The sequence below is a fragment of the Austrofundulus limnaeus genome, unplaced genomic scaffold, assembly GCF_001266775.1.
Source record: "Austrofundulus limnaeus strain Quisiro unplaced genomic scaffold, Austrofundulus_limnaeus-1.0 Scaffold0, whole genome shotgun sequence".
Lineage (NCBI taxonomy): Eukaryota > Metazoa > Chordata > Actinopteri > Cyprinodontiformes > Rivulidae > Austrofundulus > Austrofundulus limnaeus.
In genome coordinates, this window is record NW_013952402.1 from 3,221,446 (window position 1) to 3,247,980 (window position 26,535).

The 26,535-nt window shown below is 40.1% G+C and overlaps 1 protein-coding gene across 3 annotated transcripts in view; it reads left to right on the plus strand.

Annotated features, from left to right (window-relative positions):
* The window catches only part of dst (dystonin), a 111,482-nt gene that overhangs the window by 42,472 nt on the left and 42,475 nt on the right, over positions 1–26,535 (plus strand). For all 3 annotated transcript variants that reach the window (XM_014015892.1, XM_014016055.1, XM_014015975.1), the window contains exons 29-56: positions 213–370; positions 467–645; positions 728–866; positions 939–1,132; positions 1,225–1,387; positions 1,470–1,553; positions 2,054–2,161; positions 2,261–2,359; positions 8,258–8,404; positions 9,457–9,545; positions 9,630–9,738; positions 10,314–15,533; positions 15,646–15,792; positions 15,860–16,075; positions 16,153–16,293; positions 16,395–16,631; positions 17,906–18,058; positions 18,150–18,383; positions 18,477–18,761; positions 22,119–22,667; positions 22,852–23,028; positions 23,663–23,786; positions 23,910–24,118; positions 24,227–24,544; positions 24,620–24,786; positions 24,868–25,024; positions 25,849–25,975; positions 26,131–26,181. In XM_014015892.1, coding sequence (XP_013871346.1) covers positions 213–370; positions 467–645; positions 728–866; positions 939–1,132; positions 1,225–1,387; positions 1,470–1,553; positions 2,054–2,161; positions 2,261–2,359; positions 8,258–8,404; positions 9,457–9,545; positions 9,630–9,738; positions 10,314–15,533; positions 15,646–15,792; positions 15,860–16,075; positions 16,153–16,293; positions 16,395–16,631; positions 17,906–18,058; positions 18,150–18,383; positions 18,477–18,761; positions 22,119–22,667; positions 22,852–23,028; positions 23,663–23,786; positions 23,910–24,118; positions 24,227–24,544; positions 24,620–24,786; positions 24,868–25,024; positions 25,849–25,975; positions 26,131–26,181 — 9,981 coding nt within the window. The remainder of the gene's footprint in view (positions 1–212; positions 371–466; positions 646–727; positions 867–938; positions 1,133–1,224; positions 1,388–1,469; positions 1,554–2,053; positions 2,162–2,260; positions 2,360–8,257; positions 8,405–9,456; positions 9,546–9,629; positions 9,739–10,313; positions 15,534–15,645; positions 15,793–15,859; positions 16,076–16,152; positions 16,294–16,394; positions 16,632–17,905; positions 18,059–18,149; positions 18,384–18,476; positions 18,762–22,118; positions 22,668–22,851; positions 23,029–23,662; positions 23,787–23,909; positions 24,119–24,226; positions 24,545–24,619; positions 24,787–24,867; positions 25,025–25,848; positions 25,976–26,130; positions 26,182–26,535) is intronic.

Consider the following 26,535-nt stretch of genomic DNA (forward strand, 5'->3'; position numbering starts at 1 on the left):
TTGGCTTATTATAATTTTTTATATTTGTTAATGACTTCACCATATTCATGATTTATTTTCAACTTTTACTCAAACTTATATTGTGATAATGGCGCCACCTAGTGGTGAACTTCCCACAAGAGTTTTTTTATGTGTTCTCCATCAAACGACTATTATGCTATTGAATTAAAATTTTATTAAAGTTTTTTTTTCGTTTATTTCAATGTAAACAGAGGAACACGAGGAGTCAGTGTACAATCATTACATCTCCGAAATCCGCAACTTCCGCATGCACCTGGAGGCCCACGAAGAACACCTGATCAGGCAAATCCGTACGCCGCTGGAAAGAGACGACCTGGAGCAGAGTCTGCAGCGCATCACTGAGCACCAGGTGCACATCAAAGTGTTATTTTTATTTTTTTAAAACTCTCCAAGTAATCTAGTGTCCTTATAATTTAACCTCACTTCTCTATTTGCCACTTTGCAGAGGAAGACAACTGAGCTGGAAAGGATGAAGGATGATCTGGACGTCCTGAAGGAGAAGTGCGAGGTGTTCCTCCGCCAGGCCGCGGGTTCTCCATCTGCGTCGACGCTCTCCTCCGAGCTTTCTGTCCTCCTTCAAAGCATGAACCAAGTGCACTCCATGTCCTCCATTTATATGGACAAGTAAGAGACTTTCTTCAGTGTCTCAGTGTAATTCAGAGGAAGGAAAAGTGTTACAAGTGAAGTAATGTTTCTGTTTTTGCAGACTGAAGACAGTGAGTCTAGTGGTGAAGCACAGTCAGAGCGCGGATGCTCTTGTTAAAGCCTACGAGTCCAAACTTTATGAAGAAGAGGCCACAAACTCTGACATCAAATCCATTGAAAGTGTCATTTCTACACTTAAGGTAATTTTTTTTTAATGTAGACCAGGTTATCAACATTACTACTGTTTTAACCAACCATTGTTTTGTTCCCAGCAATGGCGGACAGAGATCGATGAAAGGCAGGAGGTGTTCCATGACATGGAGGATGAGCTGCAGAAGGCTCGTGTCATCAGCGACCGCATGTTCAAGGCCCACAACGAGCGGGACTTTGATCTGGACTGGCACAAAGAGAAGGCGGATCAGCTGAGTGAGAGATGGCAGAACATTCATTTGCAGATTGATAGCAGGTTTGTGCAGTTTTTGTGTTTTTCTGCCTATTACAAGAGGTGCACGCAAACACAGCATGGTAGGTTTATTGCAACTTCTTTATCAATCTCAGACTCCGGGATCTGGATGGCATCAGCAAGTCTCTGAAACACTACAGAGACTCCTACTTGAGTCTCGATGAATGGATCAGAGAACTGGAAACGGTGCAGCTAAAGGCCCAAGAAAACAAACCTGATGACAGCAAAGCTCTTGCTGAGCTATTAAACAAACAAAAGGTGAAATAACTCTGAACTTCTTCACCCTGGAACAAATACTTAAATGCGCTGAAATGTTATTTTAAATGTGTTTTACTTTTAGGTTCTCGTTGCTGAAATTGAACAAAAACAGAGCAGGATTGACGAATGTCAAAAGTACTCAGAGCAGTACTCCTCTTCTATTAAGGTAACTCATTTTAACAAATTATCAAACCTTATTTTTACTTTAGTAAGACTTAAGCCGCCTTGCTTACTGTAAGTATTATGTGAAAATTAATCAGCTTTACTCTGTGGGTATTAGCAGAATATGTTTTAAAGGGGAGGTATTATGCTAAATCAACTTTGTGGAACTTTATATCATGTTAAAATGTAATTTTCTCATCAAAAACATACCCAGGGTGTTGCTTTGACTCATTCATGCATGCCATGATGCAAGCCAAATTTATTTTTAATAAATAAAGCATTTTCATAACAACTAAAAGGTAACATAGTTACTTGCTTGTGGTATAGAATTGAGCTATCTGCCTGGAAAATACATAATACCCTCGCATTTAATAAAACCTTCACCCATTTATTTATGTTTTATGGAAGACATCCAATGCAAGATTTATTCTGAAAACATTTGTTTTAACAAAAAAATAAATAAAAAGAAGGAAGTATCTGTTTAAAGATCTATGTATTTTTTAGGATTATGAACTTCAGCTGATGACGTTCAGGGCGATGGTCGACTCCCAGCACAAATCTCCTCTGAAGAAGCGGAGGATCCAGAGCTCCTCTGATGCTGTTKAGCAGGAGGTAAAACACTATTCTGACTTCAATCACAAACAAAATTATTCTGTTTCAACAGTTCTCACACAGCAGCACATTTGTCTGTTTTATTTCCCCCCCACATAGTTTATGGATCTTCGGACCCGTTACACTGCTCTTGTGACTCTAATGACCCAGTATGTAAAGTTTGCCAGTGAAACTCTGAGGAGAACAGAAGATGAGGAGGTACAATTTTATAACTCGCCGCTTASCTTTTGGAGCTTGTTAGTCTCTTTAGTTTCTAATTTCACTTCTATTTTCCTGTGTGAATATTTGCAGAATTTTCAGTTCTCTTTCGAATCAACGTCCACATGCTTTGCTTTTTATTTCTTGCTCATTTTGACCTATTTGTTCAGCAGCTCATCAGGGGTGAAGAGAATTTGCTTCAGTGTGCAAAAGAAGCAAATTTAATGCAGAAAAGCAGAGCATGGCTGTATGTTCAGTCACACCTTGCTGGTGATAGTGACTATAGTTGGAGAAGGTTTATTCCCCCTTTGGCTTCTTTTGTCATTATTAAACAGAAATCTCTCTGAGAGTTTGAGTAATAATTGTGAATTACTAGCACTTGCACTGAAGTCGTTAGTACAGCACAATAATAAACAGGCTTTTTGGATGTTAAAAAATCTAATATTTTACATGTGACATAATGTTTACTGTTTTAATTTTTGATGAACCTGCAAACTCTCAGAAAGATATTCATGCAAACGTTTCACAGTTTCTCTTTAATAGTGAATGACTGATTGTTTTGCATTTTAGAACAGAATGGCTTTTGAAAGAGCAGAGAATGCAAGGTGGACAGAAAGCGTGGAGCTGCAAAAAGCCAGAGGAGAAGTAGAGATTAGACAACTTCAGCAACGAATCCAGGAACAGGAGGCTTTGCTCACAGAGAAACAAGCGCAGGTGGAGAAGCTGGAAGGAGAACTAGAAACCCAAAGAAAGACCATCGGTGCCATAAACCTTCAAAAGTCGCAGCTCGAGCAAGATGTTATTCAGTATCACACGAAATTAGAAATTGTAATTAAAGACAAAGCTGCTACCGAGCAGGAATTAAAGCGAACCAGAGTTTTATATGAGCAGTCCGAGGCCACGTGGTCCGTGACTCAAAAGAAACTCGAGGAGCTCTTGAAAAAAGAAAACGAGGGTCAAGTCTTAAATATGCAGAGCACCTCGCTCCAGAAAAAAACAAACGTGGACGGAGTTGAATTTGCAGCAGAGGAGGAGTTGCTAAGTCAGGTCCAGTCTAAAACCGAGGATCTGCAGCCTTTGGAACTCGACAGCCAGCCAGAATCAGACGCTCAGCTGGGGTCATCTGCGGACAGAATGAACGACGTTCTGCAGCAGAAAGTGGAGGAACTGGTTCAGGTCCAGAAAAAGGCAGAAATGGCCGAAGAGAAAGCTCAGAGCTATAAAAAGCTCTTGGACGACAGCAACAACAGACTGAAGAAACTTCAGATGGACCTGGAGAGTGAAAGGACCCAGGTGAGACAGAAAGCAGAGGAGCTTCAACAGGAAACACTGAACCTGAAGAAATCCATCATCAACCTTCAGGAAGAAATCAGATCCCTCCAAAGAGCAAAGTCCTCATTAGAGCAAACCTCCTTTTTCCAGAGCACTGAAATCGAAGGCCTGAAAGAGCAGTTAAAGATCACACAAGGGGAGCTGCAGAAGAAAAGTTCAATTGAGCAGGAAAACACATATAAGATTAACAACTTAGAGGAAGAGGTAGCTTCCAAACAGGCAGTAATAGATCAGCTGAATGTTAAATGCAATGAGTTGACGAGGATGAATGTCTCCTCTGGCGGTGATATTAGAGGCCTTCAGATCCAAACTGAGTCACTGGAAAAAGAGAGATCACTTTCTGAACAAAAGATCAAGTCTTTAAAGAGAGAAGTTGAGAGTTGGAAACAACAGCTTCAAACATCCGAGGAAGAAAGCGTTGTGATGAAGAAATCTGAGCAGGCGCTGCAGCGCAAATGCAAAAATCTGGAGGCGGAGCTTCAAAAAAGTGAAATAGCTATTTCTCAGCTGCAGAGGAAAATAGACGAGCTAAAGCAGATCAATTTAGAAATGGAGCAGAATCTGAAAAACGCAAAGACTAAACTCGATCAAGTGTTAATGGAGACTGAGAGCAAAGATCAGCAAATTCAAATCTATAAGTCACAAGTAGAGGGCACTAAATCCCAGAACAGGATTATTGAGGAAGAACTGAACAGGAAATCCCAAACCACTTACGAGCTCCAGATGAAACTGCAAGAACTCGGCGAAGAGGCGAAGAAAATGGCTGATGTGCAGCAAAAAACTCAATCTCTCAGCTCAAAGATCAGCAGTTATGAGGAAGAGATTACAACTTTGAAATCAGAACTAAAGTCATTGTTTGCTGAAAACAATCTGGTAAATCAAAAGGTCCACATGCAAAAAGCTGAAATTGACGATTTAAATGAGATGCTAAAGATAAAAAATGCAGAGCTGCAAAAAGAATCTGGTGAGAGTCAGAAACATCTCGTTAAAATCAGAGCATTAGAAGATGAGCTTTTCAAGAACAAGCATAGTTTTAAAGGAATAACAGCCAGCTCAGAGAAAGTGATAGAAAACTTTAAGCAGGAAATAAAAACACTTCAGAGTGACAAGACCATAGCTGAGAAAAAAATAGAAAGCCTGAATGTTAGAATTTCCGAGCTTAGCTCATCCCTGCAAAGAGCAAAAGATGAATTGGCTCAAGAGACCAAAGAAAGAAAATTAAAAGACTCCAAAATCATATTACTCGAGACAGAGCTTAAGAAAAATAGCTTAACGATCAAAGAAGTGATGTCCAGTTCGGACAAATCTCGATCAAATCTACAGCATGAGAATACGATCCTGAAGAGGGAGAAATCTGAGACATTGGAGAAAAACATCTCACTAGGAGCTGAAGTCAGGTCTCTGAAAGACAGGCTGCAACATGCCCAATCAGATGTCGAGCAAAAGCAAAAAGAAAACGCGTCTCTTCAAATGAGATCCAAACAGATGGAGGAACAACTGGACAATTGCAAGAAGATGCTGGAGGAACTGAAGGGTAAACTGGAACTCCAGAAAGAAGGCTATGAGAAGCAGTTGCTGCTTATGCAGAGTGAAATTGAGAAAAAAATGATTTTGCTGCAGTCTGAGATCACAAAAGAAAGCCAGCCATCGGGCGGGGCAGAATTAACAGAGATGCTCAACAAGTATTTGAAGCAGGATGTGAAACTGATTAAAACCGTGCATCAAACCACAYCGGAGTCGAAGCAACTTATGGACCGAGAGCTGCTGATAAAAACAGAACATCAGCAAGAAAGAACAAAGCTTGTGCACGACTTGTCCAAAGCAAAGTCAGAAATCATCCAACTGGAAGAAGAAAAAGTCAGACTCGCCTCTAAAATCAGTTCCCTGCAAAGCCTTTGCAACCAACAGTCAGTTGAAAAAGCAAAGTTTGAAAAGCTGCTGACAGACAGCGAGTGGAAGCTGACTCTGAAAGAAAATGAAGCAAGAGCGCTTCGGGAACAAATTGAGCTGTACGTCAGGGAGGTGAAAAGTCTTCAGGAAACACTTTCAACAGTCAGAGTGGACGCAGTGAAAACCAGTCACCAATCAGTGACAAACAGCAAAGCTGATTTGTTGAAGACAGATCCCATGGTGAAGACATCTTTCACTAAAGGTGCAAAATACAGCATGGAGGAAGAAACACTTAAAACAAAAGAGGTATGGAAGCTATTAGCATTACTGTAGCATAGTATAATAGCTTGTATAATATGATGTTTGAGCTGTTTTAACAGTTGTAACTGGACTCTGGATTTTCATTACTTAAAAGTTTTTCCAATGTCATGTCTACAGATGGCAACAATGGAGCGAAGCAGTATTCTTGAAGGAATTAAACAAGCCAAGGAAGACATTTCCACCATTCAACCAAAAGATACCAAACATCTGACTCATAAGAGCAGTGTTTTATCTGATTTTCCCAGCTCTGTCACACCACAGGGATACATGGCTCTTTGTGGACTAACAGACCAACAGCTGAGTGAAACCAACGCCAGTAAGGCAAGAACGTATCAAATCACAGAAACGTGTGAAAATGTAAACCTATCCGCAAACTTTGGCGGAAAACTGACAAGTTCCCAAAAGCTCACAGAATCGGAGGCGAGTGCAAACATTCAGTACATGATCAAATATAAGCTCTTGGACGAAGAGGTTATACGAAAGCTGGAAATGGGCCTCATCACCGTGGAGCAGCTGCAGGCATCATCTGCCCAACAACTGACTGGCAAACCAACTACGATTGCTGGAGTTTATGTGGAGTCGAGTAAGAAAAAAATATCTTTCCTAGAAGCTGCCGAAAAGGGCTTCCTCGCAAAGACATATGCACTTGAGTTTCTTGAAGCTCAGGCTGCAACAGGCAGTCTTGTAGATCTGGCCACAGGAGAAATGCTCTCAGTTGTCAAGGCTCTGGAGAGAGGGATCATAGATGCAGGTATGAAAGACAAACTGGTGGAGGCAGAGAAAGCTGTTAATGGCTACAACTATAAGGGCAAAAAGCTGTCAGTGTTTCAGGCCATGGAGGAGAGGATTTTGGATAAATCTAAAGCTAAGAAGATCCTTGAGGTCCAGGTTGCTTCAGGAGGGTTGATTCAGCCAGAGACAGGTGTCAGAGTGCCAGTCTTTGTTGCTGTAAATCAGGGCCTTTTGAACAAAGAGATTCTGCAGAGTCTTTATGATCCAGTGAGTAATCCTAAAGGTTTCCACAACCCTGACACGGGACAAAAGGCATACTACCAGGAAATACTAAAGACGAGCTTGTATGACCTCAATGGTGGCGTCTTTCTCATCCCATTTGGAGAAAGGCACTTAACAAACACATCTCCTGTCACCCCCCATCGAGTGTCCGTTGTCAACAGCAGCTGTGGATCTGAAATGTCAGTGTATGAAGCGTGCAAGGGGAAACACATAGACAAGAGGACATATCTGTTTCTGTCGCAGCAGGAAAGCGAATGGCAGGAAAACTCGATAGTTGACCCCAATGGAAGCCCACGTCACATTATTACTGATTCCAGAAGTGGCCGACAGCTTTGTTTAGAGTCTGCTTTGAGTCAGAGGTTTCTTGAAGCATCTGAGCTTGAAAGCTATAAGAGTGGTCTTCTAAGTATCTATGAGATTGCAGATATCATATTTTCGAGAAGGGTTGTTGTGGACGATGCAAACAGCACCATCGCCGGTCTCTGGGACATCACCCGGAAGAAGAGGCTCTCAGTTTTCCAGGGCTTCCAGCAGGGGTTCACTGACAGAGTTACAGCTTTACAGCTCCTCGAGTCTCAGGCCTGTACTGGAGGTATCTGCGACCCCTCGTCTGGGGAGAAAGTTACCCTCCTTGAGGCTCTGAAAAGAGGTCTTGTTGATGAATCAGTGAAACAGCAGCTCCAGCAGTTTGAGCAGGCATTCAATGGCATTACTCATCCTAAGACCGGGAAAGTTTTGTCCGTGTTCGAGGCTGTTCAGGAGAATCTCCTCCCAAAGGATGTGGGCTTTCGCTGTATTGAATTTCAGCTCTTAACTGGCGGGATGATAAATCCTGGTACTCGTGACAGAGTCTCCCTTGAGGAAGTCATTCAAAGTGGCTTTGTTGATAAAGTTACAGCTGCCATGCTTAAAGATGAGAAGCTCCACACTAAAAGTCTCACCTGTCCAAAGACCAAGAGAAAAATCACTTTCAAAGAGGCACTGGAAAGAAGCGTTTTTGACTGTCACACTGGGTTAAGATTACTGGAGGCTACCAAAGTTCTCGGCTATGGAGCCAAAACAGCCTTTCATTATCTCTGGGCATATCAATAAACAATTGTAAATGTGTGCATGAAAGCAAAACCTGCAGATAAAACTTCCTTTGGTTTTGTTTTGCTGCTTTTTGTTTCTCTTTGATTCATACATTTCATTCATTTAAATGTTGTGTTTCAAGTAACAGATCATTTTTTGTGAGTTTTTATTTGACCTTTTTATGAATATTATATTTTAACAATGAAAACCCCCGTGTTTTTCTTTTTTGAAGCAAAGTTGACAGTTTTGTTGAACCTGTTTTACCTCTAGAGATCTGTTGATGAGGAAAAGCGAGAGCATGGGGATAAAGTTAGCAAACTGTTGCACTGGGTGTCCGATGTGAAACAGACAATGAGCAATGATGGGCAGGCTCTGAGAGATAGTAATGCCAACACAGACGCTTCAAATAAACACCAGGTAAATAACATGTGTTTGTGACATCCTAATTTGTACTTGAGACATTTCTGATTTCAAAAGCCATTTTTTGTCACGGTGTATGATTTCTAATAAAACACTTCAGGGAATGTAATGACCTGACTAAACACTTGGTTAATAAAATATTTATTATTGCATGTTTGATTATTTTAATCAACTTGAACTGACACAATAATAACAGATCCTTATAATAACAGATCCTATGTTGCACAAGCACAATTATTGATAAACTAAATATCCCATGGGTTGTTAAAATCTTTAAATAACTTCTGCTTCTAAAAGCATAAAATACCCTAGTATAAATTRCTGAAACATACGATAAAAAGCAGTATTGTTGCGATGGGTGACATGATTCAGTCTAACCAATGGATTTTAAAAAAGAAATTTTAAGAGTAAAATATAAACTTTTGCTAAATTTTTGAAGTGTATTTGCTATTTTTGCTTGAAAAAACATTCAACAGATAATTCCGCAAATGTATCTAATAACAAGATTTATAATAGTCAATAAATCAGTTATCAATCAGTTATACTTTTTTAACACTGTGCACATGGAAAAGTATATTTTTTATAAATAAAGTCTAACAAATCTTTAAATTTTGTGAAAATTTTAAACACTTTCTACGTTTCTTACCACAGAGAATGTGGTTTTAATATTCTCTTAATCTGTGATAAATTATAAATTAAATTATTACTTGATCAATTACAGGTTCCAAAACAACCCCAGTATAATATTAACTCTGTTACCACAATTGAAAAAAAAATTAAAAAAATGTTTATTTTATTGCAAATCTTTTAAATTGTTTACATATTTATGTCAGGGTTTTATATTTTATTTAATTGCTGATGTCTGCAGTGTAGCCTAAATTATTGAAAGACAAGTTTTATTTGATTAATTCAAATCATCAGAGTAATGCAATTGGAAAAAAAAATCACATATTTTTTGTATGGTTTGTTATCTCTATTAGCTACAGTCAGATTACACAAAGTGTTTATTAAATAAAGCCTTTAAAATCTGAACCTGTCACTGTTTACAGGTGTCTGTTGAGGAAATGGTGTCTAAAAAGGATCAGATTCAAGAAGCGCTCTTGGCCACACAAATGATGCTTAACAAACATGGTGACAAGTAGGTAGTAATGCCCCGACCTGCATGTAGAATATTGGTTTTCTCTTTAAGATCAAAGTTTTATTTGTGTGTTTATTTTTTCAGGATGACAGAAGAGGACAGAGAGAAGACCCAGAAGCAGCTTAAGGCTCTCAGTCAGGCTTACAGAGAACTCACTCAACAGTGTTCAGACCAGACAACCTCTGCAGACGAGGTTGGCCTCTATAGGTGTTTTGTTAAATTGCATTTGATGCAATTGTGTGTTATAATGCAAACAAGGCATCCTGACGTTCAGTTGCATGATCTATTCCTAATTGTTTCCTGCGGACAGTGTCCTCTTGCATTCTTGTGTTCTTAAACCAAATCACGAGTGACAAAATCCAGGGTTTGTTCAGTTGAAAACTTGAGTATGCTGTAAACATGCTTCACTGTGCCACTGTTGCTCTTCACTATTATCAATGTGCTAGAGCGCTCATAGAGTTCAACATGACAGTAGATATGAGATGTAGCCTTACAGTTTGCAACATAACTAACAACTCTTTTTGCAAGATGCTGGACACTGCATTCCTAAATGCATGGAAGCTTTCTTGTGTGTTACGCATCACTTTCCAGTTGTAACCCTGTTGCAGTCTTGCTCTTCTGCACACTTTGTTTTAAACATGCCCGTGCTTGTGTAGCGGTGAGTATAGATTTAGTTTGGCTTTTGAACAAAAAATCTAACACAGAAAATACATATTTAGAATTCAAAGCCAGTTAAGTAACTTGCCGTGCTTTTTTTTACCCCTTCAGGTTTCAAAAATCTCTAATGGGACTGGTGCTGGAACCACAACTGGACCGTCTAATCAAATGCCTCCTGTCACTATTCTAGACGGCCTCACGAGCCCCAGCTTCTTCCTGTTTGAGCCCCAGGTCCATCTGGACTGGGATAAAAGTCTAACAAACAATCACATGCACACACCCACAATGAACCCCTTCCCAGAGGATGAAGAGAACAAATACATACAAAGTTCACATTTCGCCTCCGTGTCCCTGTCTGATGTAGCAGCAGTTAGGGAAGAATCGAGTGGTGAGGCTTTGGTCATTAAACTTATAGAAACCACCCAGGTCAGTGGTGGAGTGAATGTGTGCAACACAGGGGATGTGTTGACCCTGGAGAAAGCATTTGGGTGTGGTTTAATCCCTGCTTCTGTCTATGTAAAGGTTCTGCAGAGGCAGAAGGCTTGTCAGAATGTGAAGACGCTAGGCGTGGCTGAAAATTTGTGGCATTTTGAGCCTGAAGAGAAGGTTAATCATAGTGAGGTTAATGGACTGATATTGAAGTGTCTCAGTGGAGGCAAATCACTGGCATCAGAGAGGAAAATGAAGACTCTGAGGTCTGCGTGTGGTGGTTTAAATAATCACGAGACCCGATCAACACCATTAAAGCATGAAAGTGTAGCTGATGTATCAGAGTGTGTCGATGGTGAGCTGAGAGTGGATGTAGCGGTTCAGTGTGATTTGATGAACTCCAGCAGCACTCTTATTGTGCTGGGACATCAACAGCAGTTTATGGGACTTGTATTGCCTCTTTCTGGGGTAACTATGTCCTCCTCATTCCAGCAAATGACCAACAGCGAGTACACCAGCAAACTGTTTAGTAATCGAGGAAAAATAGCCGCTTTTTACATTCCAGAAAGTTCTGAAGTAATAGAAATCACCTCTGCTGTTGAAAACGGTTTCATCGACAGCTGCACAGCAGACATTCTGAAATCTGTTGAAATTCCTGATGAGTTTCCTGACATTCACCACCTCAGTGAAAGGTATTCAACATGGCTTATGTATAAAAAACTAGCAGTTGATAGATGGTGTCATCCTGCAGATGTTTCCGAACTGAACCTCCTCACTCCCGCAGAGGCAGGACAGTTATTCATTTCATACTTGATGATTAACAGCTACATTGATCCGAGGTCACTTCAGAGGGTTTTGATATTCGACAGTCGGTTAAATGAAACGACTCAAGCTTTTCTTAAAGACCCAATATTTTCTCAAAATCTCACTTTCAACATCAGTGATCAYTCAGAACAGGCAGATGTTGAGGTATTGTTGCAAATAAACGAGGAAACAGGAAAGGTAATAAAAAACATGCAGACGGACAGCAGGGATACGCTTGATGAAAACATAATCCAGGCATTTGAGCCTCATAGTTCCACTTGTCTGAGCAAAACGGAAGTGATATTTGATAAACAAATTGTCGTAAATGACAATTCTCCAAATCAAGAACCTGTAAAGGCATGTTTTGCAGTTGATTGCACTGACATGAATAACACAGAACKTGATGAAGTGGGAAGAGGTAGCTTTCAGAACAGCAAAAAATGGGCAAAATCTGATGACTCTGAGGAGAAAATGAGTGAAAATAGTGTAAAACATGACACTAAAGATGTTAGAGAAAATTATGATGCTCCATGTCTGAAAGTGCCATTTGTTTCCACGTTATGCCCTGTTAAAAATAAAAACCCTGACTCATCATCCAAGATATTTGCAAATGAGGCCACGGTTCATCAGATGCTGCCACGCTGTGATGCTGAGTCACTGTGCAGTGAATCAGAAAGTGATGACATGCACCAAGCTAAACCTTTCTGCTCTGTTGATGTGATGGAAATTGAAAGTGAATATGAGCATGCTTTCCAACTTATGCAAGCGCAAGTAGATGAATCAAGCATTGTCGAAATCATCTCTGGCTCATCTACAAAMGACCTCACAGAGGAGCACAGAGTACTGGAGCTGGATGAACTGGAGTTACTTGATGAAACAGATGTTTTAGGTGGTGAGGAAAACACATTTTTGAGTCTAAAACATGCAACCCAAGAAGACCAAAGCTTTTTGAGATATGATCGCAATCCTAATCAGACATTGGAGCTTGAATCAGGTGAAAATTTGGACTCAGATTCCGAATCTAGCATTTATCCAGAAATAAACTACTTTTCTGATGAATCTGAAGATCAAACTGTGGCTTTAAATAATCTTTACAGAACTGAAAACATGCAGCAGCGAACTGAGAGGAAGATGGTTGACACAGTGTTTGATTTACCAAATGAAAGGGCTAATGAAGAGGTAGAGAGTTCAAAACAACATAGACATTTGGAAACAGATAGGATTCTTGTGAATCAATCCTTTTCCGCAGATAGTGGTCATGAATTTGTGATGATCTCACCTTCCCGTTGGAGTCAGGTTACCGCAGACTGTGATTCTCACGAAGATAAACAGGCTTTCCTGGCAGACAGTGACTCACAGGTCATGATCAATAGAGAGAAGACAGATGCGGCAGATGAGTGCAGTGTGATAGAGAACTCTGCTCTAGCAATGCACTTAAATGCATCATGTCTGAGTGACAGCACCTCAAATCCTGACTCAGAAAACCAGGCGCAACACATCCCTCTACCTTTTAACGGTCCGGAGTCTGACAACCAGCCCACTGATGTTTTTTTCAGTGATGAACTTGATTCCCAGGAGAAAACTCATGCAGGTAGTGCGAGGGAATTTGGCACATTTTTATTATCTCACATTGATCTGTTTGGGGAAAGTAGAACAGAAAGTAACACAAGTGATGCTCACTCGGCTTTGAGCAGTGAGCCAGGTAAATCCTCACCTGGGAATTTGGCTGAAATGACAAAAACCGTATTCTCAAGGGATCTTGAAGACTTTGACATGAAGTGTCCAGACGATGGCAGCAGCCTTGCGTTGCCTCAGCAAACGATGCTTTGTTCAGAAAGTGTTGGATTTCAGTCTAGTTGCTGCCAAAACATCCCGAGCCAGAATGACCCTGCTTGTGACAAATCTGCACAACAATCAAACTCTCCTGACATATCTGCTTTTTTCATTGACTCAAACACAGTGAGTCGCACAAGCAATGATGTGGAAGCTCTAGCTTTGACTAATAATGATTTTTCTAAATCCAGATATAGTGGTGAAAATGATGTGAGGTTAGATGAGGAGAGGCTTTCTGTAGAGAAGCAAAATAAAGAAATCTTTACGGTCACGACGAACACTGAGCAGATCCCATTAAAACAAGAGAATGACAGTAATAATAAAACTGTGCCCTACTTAAATCTACCCTCTGTACCATCAAGCATTGATTTGGTACAACCTGAAACAAACCAGCGAGACGATTTCGGATCTCCTAATAAACCAGACACAGTTCCTGTGCTGTATGAAAGCTGTGTTACAGAAAATAAACCTACGCTAAACTCTGACATACCTGCTGTTCAGAATACACCAAACACTGTCAATTATAGGAGCAGTAATACAGAAGCTTTAACTATAAACGATTTATCAAATGCAATWATCAATAATGCAAATGATGCAAAGACAAGCGAGGAGAGGCTTTCCCCAGAGAGGCAACATGATGACACTTTATTTCTCACTAACACTGAACAGGTCTCAATATCAAAACTGGAGCATGGCAGCAAAAATGAAAGTCTGTCCTGCTTAAATCCACCCTCTGGAACAATAAAACTGGACTTGGTACAACATGAAACCAAAATGGATGAAGATTTAGTATTTTCTAGTCAACAAGAAGAAGTTCCTGTGCTGTCAGAAGTCTCTATTACAGAACCAATACCAGCACAACAATCAAACTCTTCTTCTGACTTACCTGCTTTTTTAAATTATTTGGACACAGGAATTATTGTCAGTCACAAAAGCACAGATATGGAAACTTTATCTTTGGCTAATACTGATTTGTCAGGCTCAAATACCAGTTGTGCAAAACTTGTCCAGTTGCACGAGGCGAGGCTTTCCCCACAGAGGCAACACGATGACACGTTGATAGTCCCAAGTAACACAGAGCAGGCTGCCATGTCTAAAGAGGAGGACGGCAGTAATGACGAGCTGAATGGCCTTAATTTAATCTCTGTATCATCACGCTTTGACTTGGTACAACCTGAGATAAAAATGGGAAAAGATTTAGAATCTCCCAGTCAACCAGAGGAAGTTCCTGTCTTGTCAGACAGCTGCTGCATTACAGGGAAAAATCCCACAGAGCAATCAAACTCCTCCTCCTGCTTTTCTGCGTTTTGTAGTGACATTAGTACAGCAAATTCCGCCAATCAAATGAGCAAAGATATGGAAATTTCAGTTTTTACTGATGTTGATTTGTCTGACTCTATAAACAGTGGTTTAAATGATGTGAAGGTATATGAAGAGAGGCTTTCCCCAGAGAGGCAACACAACTTTTTCATTGTCCCAAGTGAACCTGAGCAGGTCTCACAATCCAAACAGGAGAATGACAGTAATAATGGAAGTACGTCCTGCTTAAATCCACCATTTGCATCATCGGACATTGATCTGGTGCAACCTGAAACCAAAGTGGGAGAAAATTTGGAAGGAACAAGTCAGCCTGTCCCATCAGGCAGCTGTGTTCCATCTGCTGTTTGTTCGTCAACTTGGTCCGAGATTTGTATCCGTGTTAAGTCTCCGGTAGTTGAGCAGGAAGACGTGACCACAGAACATACTCATTTCAGTGACTTGCAAAAGCCACAAGCTCAAGTCAACAACTGCGCTAATCTTCAGCCTGTAGAAGAAGGCAGTTTTAATGAAAGCAACAAACCTCCTGGACTGATGGAGATCCCTGTTACAGATACTGTCATGGATTTGATGAAGCAAAACATTCTTACATCTAACAACAAAAATGTGGAGAACTCAGAACTGGCATCACAGGATGAAGAAGTCTGTGAGAACACAGAACATGCTCCAAATGTCCAACTGCAGCTTCTGCAGCTTTTTAATACCGTTTCCTTTAACGAGGACTTTTCAGTTCTTCAAGAAATGGTGGAGAGTCTGAGCAGTGAAACTCAGTTACAGGAATCACAAGAGGACCAGCTTCACACACTGGACAGCATCAAAGAAGAGAGCTCAGAGGAAGAGGAGGAGAAGTTAGCAGGAAAGGACAAAGATGCCGGTCACACTGCTGCAAAAACCCATCAGTCGTCTGCTCACACGATGAATGACTCAGATGCCTGCAAAGCCAAAAAGGTCAAAATTAAAACTGAGCATTTTTGTGTTAAATACGTTAGACTGTCCTCAACCCATTGGTGTCATGCATATCTAATGAAAAACTGTTAATTTGTGTTTACTTTTCCCACAGTTGTTTTCCATCCATGAGTACCTGGAATGTGTTGGAAGACTGCAGGATCATGCTGATGTTTTAGAAGATGTAAAAAAAGACCTTTCAATGCAGACACCTGTGGGGAATAGCATGGAGGAACTGCAGATCCAAATACAGGAATGTCAGGTTAGACATTTAAGTGAGACTTTGTGTTCAGTTTTATTTTCTTATCTAAAATACATTCTTCTTTCAGTCTTTACAGTCTGAGCTGTCTAAACTGGGTGGAGTTCTGACAGCAGATATGGCCAAAGCTCAGGAGCTCTTGAACTCGTCTCATGAAGACATTCCTGTCCAAATTCACCAAGATTTGGCCTCGACTTATCTGGAGTTAGATCTGATTTTTATTGCCGTCTCCCAAATGTGTACGGAAAGGAACGACTCCCTGATTCAAGAGATGGAAGCAGAAAAGGTCCGTGTGAAGATGGCTGACACCATAAAACTGTTTGTAACAGTTTATATGAATCTCTAACTTCTTTGTGATTTCAGTCTCACTTGGAATCAGCATACCAACATCATCTCAGGGATCTTAATGAGCTAATGGGTCTCATTCAAAAGCAGCCTGAGATGTCGGATCTAGATTTCAACGTGTGTGATGAGGACACATTGAAACATTTACAGCAAAATATGGTACATTTAAAGTCTTAAAAATCTGCTCAGATCCATTAATGAAGATAGGACAAAAAGATAATTAAACAAAAAACTAAAAACATTTCGTTTTCCACTTTCAGGATACCGAGGGGAATCTGGTGAAAGAAGCCAGGCTTAAATTAGAGGACATCACCTTTGATATCCAGTGCTTCGTTTCTGAGCACACTCGGTTTCTGAGTCCATCTCAGAGCAGCCACCTCCTTAAGTTCCTCAGCAGCACACAGCGAGCGTTCAAGGAGCAAACAGAGAGGCTCATTACACAGAGGAGTGTCTTAGATGTCCTGCTGGACAGCAGAGAGAGAGAAAAGCAGGAAGAGGTTTGACTCATGGACATGCTATGAATTATGTTTATAAAAGAGCAGAGTGAAACTGCTAGAGCAGGGGTGTCAAACTTATTTTGACCGAGAGCCACGTGAGCGTTACGTTGGCCCTGAAAAGGCTAGCTGTAACTAACATCAACATTTCATGTTTCAAGCCAACAGCTCAGGGACAGAACAAGTTTTATTATCTTTCACCTTTTAAATTTGTTTTATTCTGTTGCACTGAAACATACATTTAAAGTTTACTAATGATATAAGTATTTTCACTTTAAATTAAAAATATATAGATTGATAGATAGATAAATTTGGATGGGGGCTTTTGACTGGCCAGATGGAATTCACCTGTGGGCTGCATTTGGCCCACAGGCCTCAAGTTTGACATGAGTCCTAAAGAAACCCAACACAGTACTTTGCAAATCATTGAAACATTTTATACAATAGGACACAGCAAGAACAACCCATGAAATAGCCAAAGTGAGGAAAAAGGAAAATTTGTGTTTTTAATTATTTTAAATTTGATATGGAAATAAGCCCCCCCCCACACACACACACAAATATGCAAAAAAGATTTAGTATTAAATTACATTTTCACTACTTGTACACTATTTTAGTTGAATGACTTAGAAATCATTAGAGTTTCAGTTATTTTTAAAATATAATTTAATTCATAATAATTTATGTCATGAGTGCCTAAAGAACAGCTGTGTTGAAATGTTTAATTTATTTACTAAAACTGTTGGACCTTGTACTGCTGTTGTTGTAGCTTATGCAAGCTATTCTACTCGACGTGTGCAAATGTGATCTTTAACTCACTGAAAGATGTTTTGTTTTCTGTTCTGCTCAAGTCGACTTGCTCCTAAATCTTAAACGTTATAAGAAATAACATCATTGCATGCTTAGACTGTTTTACCTCTGTTGCAGATTCATCTTTGTGCTGCTTGTATTCTGCAGGTCTCAACACTATGGAACAGTTTTTGCACAACAAACTCACTAACACTCAAAGAAAGGTCTTCCTGTGCTTATCCTAAAGAAAAAAAGTGGCAAAGCAGCATGTTTATAGCATACTGGTTTTTGAAATATTTTGATAAAGAAAAGTGTATCCAAATCAGAATTTGCACGTCACTTTTGTGTGCTTCAAAGGTTTTCATCTCTGTGATAATATATGTGTCCAAAACATGAAATGTTGAGCTGAGTATAGATATAAATTTGACCAGTCACATGTTTATAATTATCAAAATTAACACCGATCTGCTCATTTTTTGTTCCCTCAGTCTTTAATGGCCAAACACAAGGAGTTTGCAGATAAGCTGGAGGAAGTTTGTGACAATCTCACTCTGACCGAGAACCATCTGATTGGTCATCAGCAGCAGGCGGGAAAGGCTGAGTGTGTCACAGACCTTCAACAGTACCAACAGGAGCATCAGGTTCTACATTGTTTAAATGGTCTATAAAAAAATCTCCATGGAAGGAATCGTAATTCTTAAAGAGCTGTTTTGTTCCCTGTGGGATCTCCAGGCTCTGCAGAAAGACGTGCTGACAAATGCCAGTGCTTTGAACGAGGTGATCAGCTGCACCAAAAAGTTCCTGGAGGAGAACCGCGGCAAGCTGACGCCAGATCAGATCGCCGTGATCGAGAGCAAGTTGGAAGAAGCTAAAGGCAAAGCCAAGCTCATCAACCAAAGGGCGGAGGAGTCCAGAAAAGATCTGGAAAAGATTGTTACAACAGCTATAAAACAGGAGAGCGAAAAGGTTCGTGTGTGCCGTTCTACAAAATTACATACACTGCACGAGAAATCTAATTTTACGACACAGCAGCATTTCTAATGTGGTCTGTCGACGCAGGCAGCAGCTGTGGAGCGGCTTGAAGAAAGTAAGAACAAAATCGAAGGTCTTCTTGACTGGATATCCAACATTGGGAATGAAAACACGAACGGCCTGGATCAAACTGACCATATAAGTAAAGAAAATGGAAACCTGCCAGAGGAAACCTCAGCCAGAGCACTGATAGGAAAAGATGATGATGCCAATGGAAATGCTTTACAGACTTCTGAAAAGGATTTTGGCAGAGAGACGAAAGAGGAGAACAATGTATCCCTGGACCTTGATAAACAGTATGACAGGGTGAAGGTATAGTCTGCTGATTGCTAAAAAATGTTGCTGTTTGCAAATGTACAAATATGTAGTCATTTTACAGAACATATATCAAGCTTTATACAAGACCAAACATTTAAAAATGTTCTAAGAAATTAACGGCATTACAGTAAAAAGCAAAGTTTGCAAGAGGAAATGAAGAGCAGAAATCGATCTTTCACAGTCAGCTGTTAAGATATTTTGATAAAGTTTGAGATAGTTCACACATCGATTTAATAATTAAATTAATATCCAGTATTTCTTCTAGGGCAGAGGTCTGCAACCTTTGGTTCCCCTGCAGTGGCTCTTTGTAGCTTTGACCAAAAGTAACCAAGAAAAGCTCATTTTAGTAGTTCTATCCAGTTGTCTGCCATGTGTGGATATAATTTTTCCAACAGAATGATACTATCACATCAAAAAGCTAACATTAACCAGTTTACTCCAATAGTTTGTCAGTTTCCCACTTTAATAGTTTAACTTCCAGCTGAACTGTTCGGTCATTCCCTGCGTTTCAGGTTAGGGTTCGTCTCGCAAAAATACGCCAACAAAGAGTATTAGAAAAACACAACAGTTTATAGTGACTAAAAAACAGTGCTGTGTGGTGAGGTTCATGGAGAGGTGAGGCACTCAGTTAATCAGAAATATATGTAGGGATGTGGATAAATTTTTAATCCTACACCAATATTAAATCTGACAGCGGATTCCAAAAGAACATTTCAAACCATACAAAATAACACTAAAATCATGTGATTATCTGAAGTATGAGGGAAGTTATTGATGTTTGTTTAGGTGAAATCAGCTCATGTTTTCTTGCTGCAGTTCACAGCAGAACCAATGGGGTCTTTGTGACCATTTCACCTTGTTTTCTATTTTTGCTCATAACTTCCTCAGTGTTGAAGATATCGCCATGAAATTTTAGGAAAAGATTCCCATTCTGGTTTTGTAGGAAGCATCTTGTATCCTAAAAAACTAATAAAACTTAGTAATAGCCAATTCAAAAGTAGCAGAAAAGGTATAAAATAACATTACAAGGCAAACTGTAGCATCAAATCAAAATGTGTCTTAGAAAGTAAGGAAATTAAAACAATTTAAAAACCACGTGGACATCTGGGGTTGGATTTATAAAATTGGCGTGCGCACAATTTGAGCCGAGAAACTTGCATACGCCACTTTTTATGCCAAGGTTGTGATTTATAAAATCCAAACTTGACGTGAAAATGTGCGGTGCCTCACGCCAGCTTTGACCCATGTGTACGCTCATTTTGGAGATGGGAAACTGCGACACAGATGGTGAAGAGAGGAATTAGAGCCACACTGTGTAATGATCACTGTCAGAGATTTAATTTCACTTCATCAGACTTAGATTTTTATTCAACTTTATCATCAGCTTTCTTAACAGTAATGTTTACGCTTCTGCTGCTGAGCCATGAGGATCTTTGAAATAAAAAAAACTTAAATCTTAAATAAAAGTTCCTGTGCGCAACTCCATTCATCTGCTTCCTCCTCAGACGACCCTGACCCACAGACCCCTCCCTGACCCACAGATCCCTCCCTGACCCACAGACCCCTCCACGACAAGAACAGCAGGACAGCAAAAGTCACGCTTTGGGTACACGCGCAGGGCGCATCCACCTCGCCAGTGTGGATGTTATAAAACTTCACGTTTAAAGTCCGTATTTGTCAAACATACTTCCACGTTTCAAATCATTATCAACTTTGGAACAAGGGCAGATAAAATAATGTTCTTCATGGCAGCTTATCTCTTTAAGGGGCCACTAGAAAAACTCGGGTGATTTACTTTGATCCTCTTTTCAAAAAATTGTCTCTTCAAAACGCATCAACAAAATTTAAAACTGGAAGACGAGGCTTTAGCTAACTACCTGACGGCAGCCCGATTTGTTGAAATTCGTAGAAATAACGAAGCAGGAGGAAATTACAAGCAAACACACTGAGCAGCCTTGCAAAATCTGGTCACAGCAGTTTGGGAAGAAAATGGCAGCCGCTGCTGACAAAATGTCAACATCCCTAATATTTGAAGCCTACAGGGCAACTTATTCACCATATGATTGGTAGAGGTTAATGAGTTATGTTTCAAATCTCATATCAGTGTTCTTTACACAAACTGCAGCTCATTTGATGCACATTTCATTAAAACAAAGTTATTATTTCCTACCTTTACTTATAACTTAGGTCCATGCACTGCTCACAATATTCCATCTGAGTCCAAATACTGTCACAAGTTGAACAATGGCAGGGTGAAAAAAGTTTCTTTCAGGACATCCACACAGCTACTTTTTTAGTTTCAGAAGAGCTTTTGCCTCAGCTGTGTTGTGGCTCTAATTTACCTGCTGCTTCCAAGTCCAGTTTAGAAAATAGTTTGAGCTTTAAACATATAATCCTCCATTCTAAAAGTCAGGTTTGGCAAGAGAGAAAACAAACAGATATCTGCTGCACTTTACCTTTTTTTAACTTTATAAAGTGAAACTTTACAAAACAGTTATCAAAACATTTTGTTTCTTCCTCTGCAGCTCATGCGTTCTCTGAGCTCACGACCACTCCCTACTGCTCGCTCCTGAGCATTAAAAAAATTTGCCTCCACTCCTGTCTTTTCTCAGCCGTTTCAGATCACAGAACACATTACACAAATACATATTTATATAATAAACATCATCTAAACTGTGGAATGTCAGGTGCATATTAAAAAAAATTCAGAAACATTTCACTGGCAACGTATAGAGACATATTCAAATATCCCCCTCCCAAAAAAACTGTCCTAAATAGTATGTTTTCCCTAATGTATTGGGATGCAAATATATGCTTTACTATTACATGTATTAATGACTCACAGCCCTCGGTGATTAAACTTTATCAAAAGGGGCAACACAAAAATATTTATCTTCATCTTTTTTTCTGCATCCTAAAATACTGACAAATGCCAACAGTTTCATTTAGTTCTTTGACTTCTGAATGTAATGCACTACTAGTTTATTTACATGTAATTTTTAAATGTATAACCTAATATAAAATTGTTATTCCAGTTTTTATCCTTATATAATCTTCAAGTAGGTCTGGTGGCTCTGGACAAATTTTATTTAGTGGAAAAAAGGACAATAAATTGCTCTTTAGGTTGCAAAGGTTGCAGACCCGTGCTTTAGGGAATGTTTATCACTCAGCACCTTTCATGCCAAAGTTTTTAACTGAGATCATATTATGCTGAGAAGGACAGATTACATCATATTGTATTGTATTGTAGCACATTATTGTGTTGTATTGTGTGATGTTTAAAGACGATTACAAAGTTATTTTATTTCTTTTTGCAGCAATAATGATTGCTCCGTCTGTTCTTTTCCTTAGGCCCGCCACCAGGAGATTCTATCCCAGCAGCAGGATCTGATCATGGCCACCCAGTCAGCTCAGGCTCTCCTCGACAAGCAAGCCAACGTTCTGTCTCCAGAGGAGAAGCAGAGGCTTCAGAAGAACATCCAAGACCTGAAGAAGCGCTACGAGGCCTCCCTGACCCAGGCTGAGCAGCAGATGAAGCAGGTGCAGTGTGTCCAGGAGGAGCTGAAGAAGTTCCAGGGGGACTGTGAGGAGTTCCAAGGCTGGTTGAAGCAGGCCGAAGGGGAGATGGACACGCTGAGCGCTCCTGCGGGCTCGCTCAACATTTTGGCCGATAAGCTCCAGCAACAGAAAGTTTTCGCAGAGGATGTGATCTCCCACAAAGGGGACCTTCGCTTTATCACTATTTCGGGACAGAAAGTGCTTGACGTGGCTAAAGCTTGTGGACTGTCAGACCACGCGGATACCAATCCTCTGCTGCACGTGGATACTTCAGGGACCTGTTCTGCTGTCAGGGACAAACTGGATGTAGCAGCCAGCCGATACAAAACACTGCATACACAGGTATTTCAATGGAGTTGAGCAGATGAAAGTTAGCTGCTGTTGCTAAATTTAACCACCAGGGGGAACTATTAGTTCTTTAAAGTGTGACATGAGCTGATTATTTTACTTTTAATAACCTTTATTTTCACATATGCCTGTGTTATTGTAAAAAGTCTGTGTGTTAAAGCATTTTTTTTTGTTTTAGTGCAATGTGCTTGGCAATAACCTCAAAGAAGTAGTGGATAAGTTCAAAACGTACGACGACTCGAGCACTGATCTTTTGAAGTGGCTCAACATCTCAGAGGAGGAAGCAAGGAAGCAACAATCAGAGGCCATAGCAGCTGATCCACAGATACTGCAGAAACAGCTGGAGGAGACCAAGGCAAGAAACATGCTGATGAGAATGAGATATTTTGGATTTTAACTTTTAAGCTTTGTGAAAATATTTGGGGAAGTCAAGCTACGGAAAAGAAAAGTGTTATTTAGATGTAACACATGCAGGACTTAAGTCATTAACTGGGTTTTGAGTGCATAGTACAAAAGGCCTGTCTTACCATATACAGCGTTACCAGGCTATTTCTGTCTCTGTGTTCAAATTCAAAACCACATGTGGAGAGTTTAACCCTGGTTATTTGTAGCTTACATACTTCTGCAGAGGAAAATAAGAACAAGCTGACAAAACAGCCTCTGTCAAAGCCTTTGGCTGCAGTTATTTTCTTTGAAGGAAGACGGTGATTTACAGGAAAGCTCTGCCCAGATAAGAGACACCTGTAAGCCAGCCAAGGAGCACAGCACTCTGAGCTTGAATAAAAATAAAGCAGCTCAAAAAAAAAAAAAAATCAAGTCTTAGAGGAAGTGCTGTCATTTAGCAGTATTTTTGAGATTTTATATATCATTAGTCCTTCATATTTGCCGTCAATGTATAATTTTTTGATGCAAAACTATAAATATAGATAAAGGTCGTTTATGTTTGCAGTTAAAATGTTTTTACTGATAGTTTTACTGTTTATATGCAGGCTTTACAGGGTCAGATGACAGGACATCAAACTGCTATTGACACATTACAAAAAACAGCAGAATCATTAATAACATCTGAAGGAAACCTCCTCAGCAATCCAGACGACATCCAGGAGACAGTTGGTGAGAAAATAAATCAAGTCAGATGAAAAACTTGCTAACTAATTTTGATACGTACATAAATTGTCTAATGTTTTGTTCCAGATGGTAAGAAATAGGAGTTTGTTTTGTCTCCGTGTGTTGCAGATGAGATCGTTGAGCGCTACGACAACCTTTCGAAGTCTGTGGGTGACCGCAACGAGAAACTGCAAATCACCCTCACCCGCTCCATGAGTGTCCAGGATGGTTTGGATGAGATGATGGGATGGATGGAGAGAGTGGAGGCCAGTGTGAAGGAGAAGGAGCAAGTACCCCTGGACTCTGCATCTATTGGAGACATGCTCAATAAAGAAGCAGTATGTTTTCTTTACATCACCTAAGCAGTCACAGAGCTTCTAATTATGCTTTGTATTTAATAAACTAGTTCGGTCTTCACCTTAACCATGTAATGAAACTTGTTTCAGGCTTTAGAGCAGGACATACTGAGTCGCCAGAGTAGCATCGCAGCCATAAAAGCCAAAGTGAAGAAGTTTGTGGAGACGGCAGATCCCTCAGCAGCTGAGCTCCTGGAGTCAAAGATGGCTTCTCTCTCACAGCGCTTCACTGACGCCTGCGATAAGCACAAGCAAAAAGTTTCCCACCTGGAGCAAGTGAAGGAAAAGGTTGAACAGTTTGAAAACATCTCAGACAAAATCCAACAGTTTGTCATGAAGCGGTCTCAAGAGCTGCAGGAAACAGACGGACCTGGGAAAACCTTCAACGAAATGTCTCAACTAACACAGGTAAATGTAACATTCATTCTTTCAGGCAGGTTGTGTTGTTTTACACCAAACATTTTTGCTTTAAATTCACTTCAGAGCACTAAGACTGAGATGACTGAGTATGCCAGTGATATGGAGAAGCTGCAGAGTCTGTCGAAGGAGCTGTCAGAAATAAGCTATGATGGAAACAAAGCCAAACTTCAGAGCAAGATGGACAAGGTCTCAAATATTTTTAGCACCTTCAAGGACACAGTTAAAGAAAAGTAAGTTTCTTTAGATGATTTAGAACATATCCAGATGGGTCTTTTTTGCAGTGGTTTGATTGATTTTGACATCTGTTGCAGGGAAGAAGAGCTGTCGTCTTGTCAGGACCAGCTGGGAGAGTTCAGATCTGCAGTCTGCGCTCTCACCAAGTGGCTGGAAGAGACCAATGGCAGAGTACCTGCAGCCCAGCCAAGCAGCAGTGAGAAAAATCTGAAGAAGGATCTGCAGACAGTCACTGTGAGTTATGAAGTGTATAAACAGGCTAATACGAGACAATGTTATTTGGAAGGTACATCTAAACGCACTTACAGGAGCAAAAGCTGCAGATGATATGATATTATATTTCTAACACAGACATTTGTGTATTTTTTTGCGCTTAAGTGTATTTTAACAGATATCCTCCCTAAACTCCCCTCTGTTCCAACCTGCATTATCTGCCAGCTGATGACAGATGAGTGATGATTGTTTATGCAGAATAGATCCAGGAGTGAAGCCTTGTTATCAAGCGGAAAGCATGTTTTCATCACAATACATCACAGAACACATTATGCAATAAACTAGATACCGCATAGCCGTAGCATACATGACCCCCCGCATGCAAAGCACCAATGCACCAGAACTCAGAACACTCATTGGTGGGCCTGATGGGTTGCTCTTCATCAGAGCTAAACAACAAAAACTAAAATCTGAAGCTTTTACGTATGTTGAACAGTTTTTGAGTAATAAACATTTCATATAATCAGACACCTCCTTTTTAAGTGGTACCCCCTCCTCAAATATGGGGTCTATTGTAAAACCGTTGGCTGGTGCAGTGTAGCTCAGACACCTCTACATTCCTGCCAAATTTCATGCTGATCGGTGCAGCCATTTCCACGATACCGTTGACCAAAAATCACTGAAAAAAAATTAATACCAGTACGAAAACAATATGACCCCCACTTTACGTGCAGGGGTCATAATAATCCAATCTTTCTAATTAAATTTTTCACATACATATTACTTCAAGAAAACGTCTTTTAAAACTCCAAACCTGGTAATTTGTTTGTTTCATCTTTAAACAGAGTTTATTAGAGGAATGGACGTCCAAAGGGCCTGCTGTCCAAGACCTGAACACTAAAGGGTCTGCATTGTGCAGCCTGATCACTTCTCTCACATCTCCTGCCAAGAGTAAGACCCCCAACATGTCAGGTATACATCATTCGGTTGATTTGAAGGCATGATGTTTGGGCTCACTCGTGCAGCTGTGCATTATGACTAACAGTTAAAGATTGTGGCAAGAACTTATGCCAACAAATCTTGTGTGTGTTTTGCTGTTGACGCTTTGTCTCATGTCTTTGCATCAGTTCTTACTAATGGTGGTGGTCCAGCAAGCCACAGCTACCTAACCAATAAAGGTAACTGATTGTGGATGTGGATCTGTCTTTGTAAAACCACTGTTTGTGGTGTAATGTGGTGAAACTACCATTTTCATTTTTTATTTTGATTCTTGTTTCAAATATTCACCTTTTAACTGCAAAACTAATCAGAAAGCAGCCATTTTAACCCAATGAGACTCATCTGTACAGAACTACAGCACTCAGTTTTATCAGATAAAACAAACATTTGGCTCATAGTCAGAGGAAGATCCTTTTTTTATTTTAAAATAGACCTTTAGACTGTATTTTCAGGTATTTTTCCTGACTTCAGGTTAATTGTTTTGTGATATCTTCACTCTCAGGAATGATGTCCACTCTCAGTATATATATATA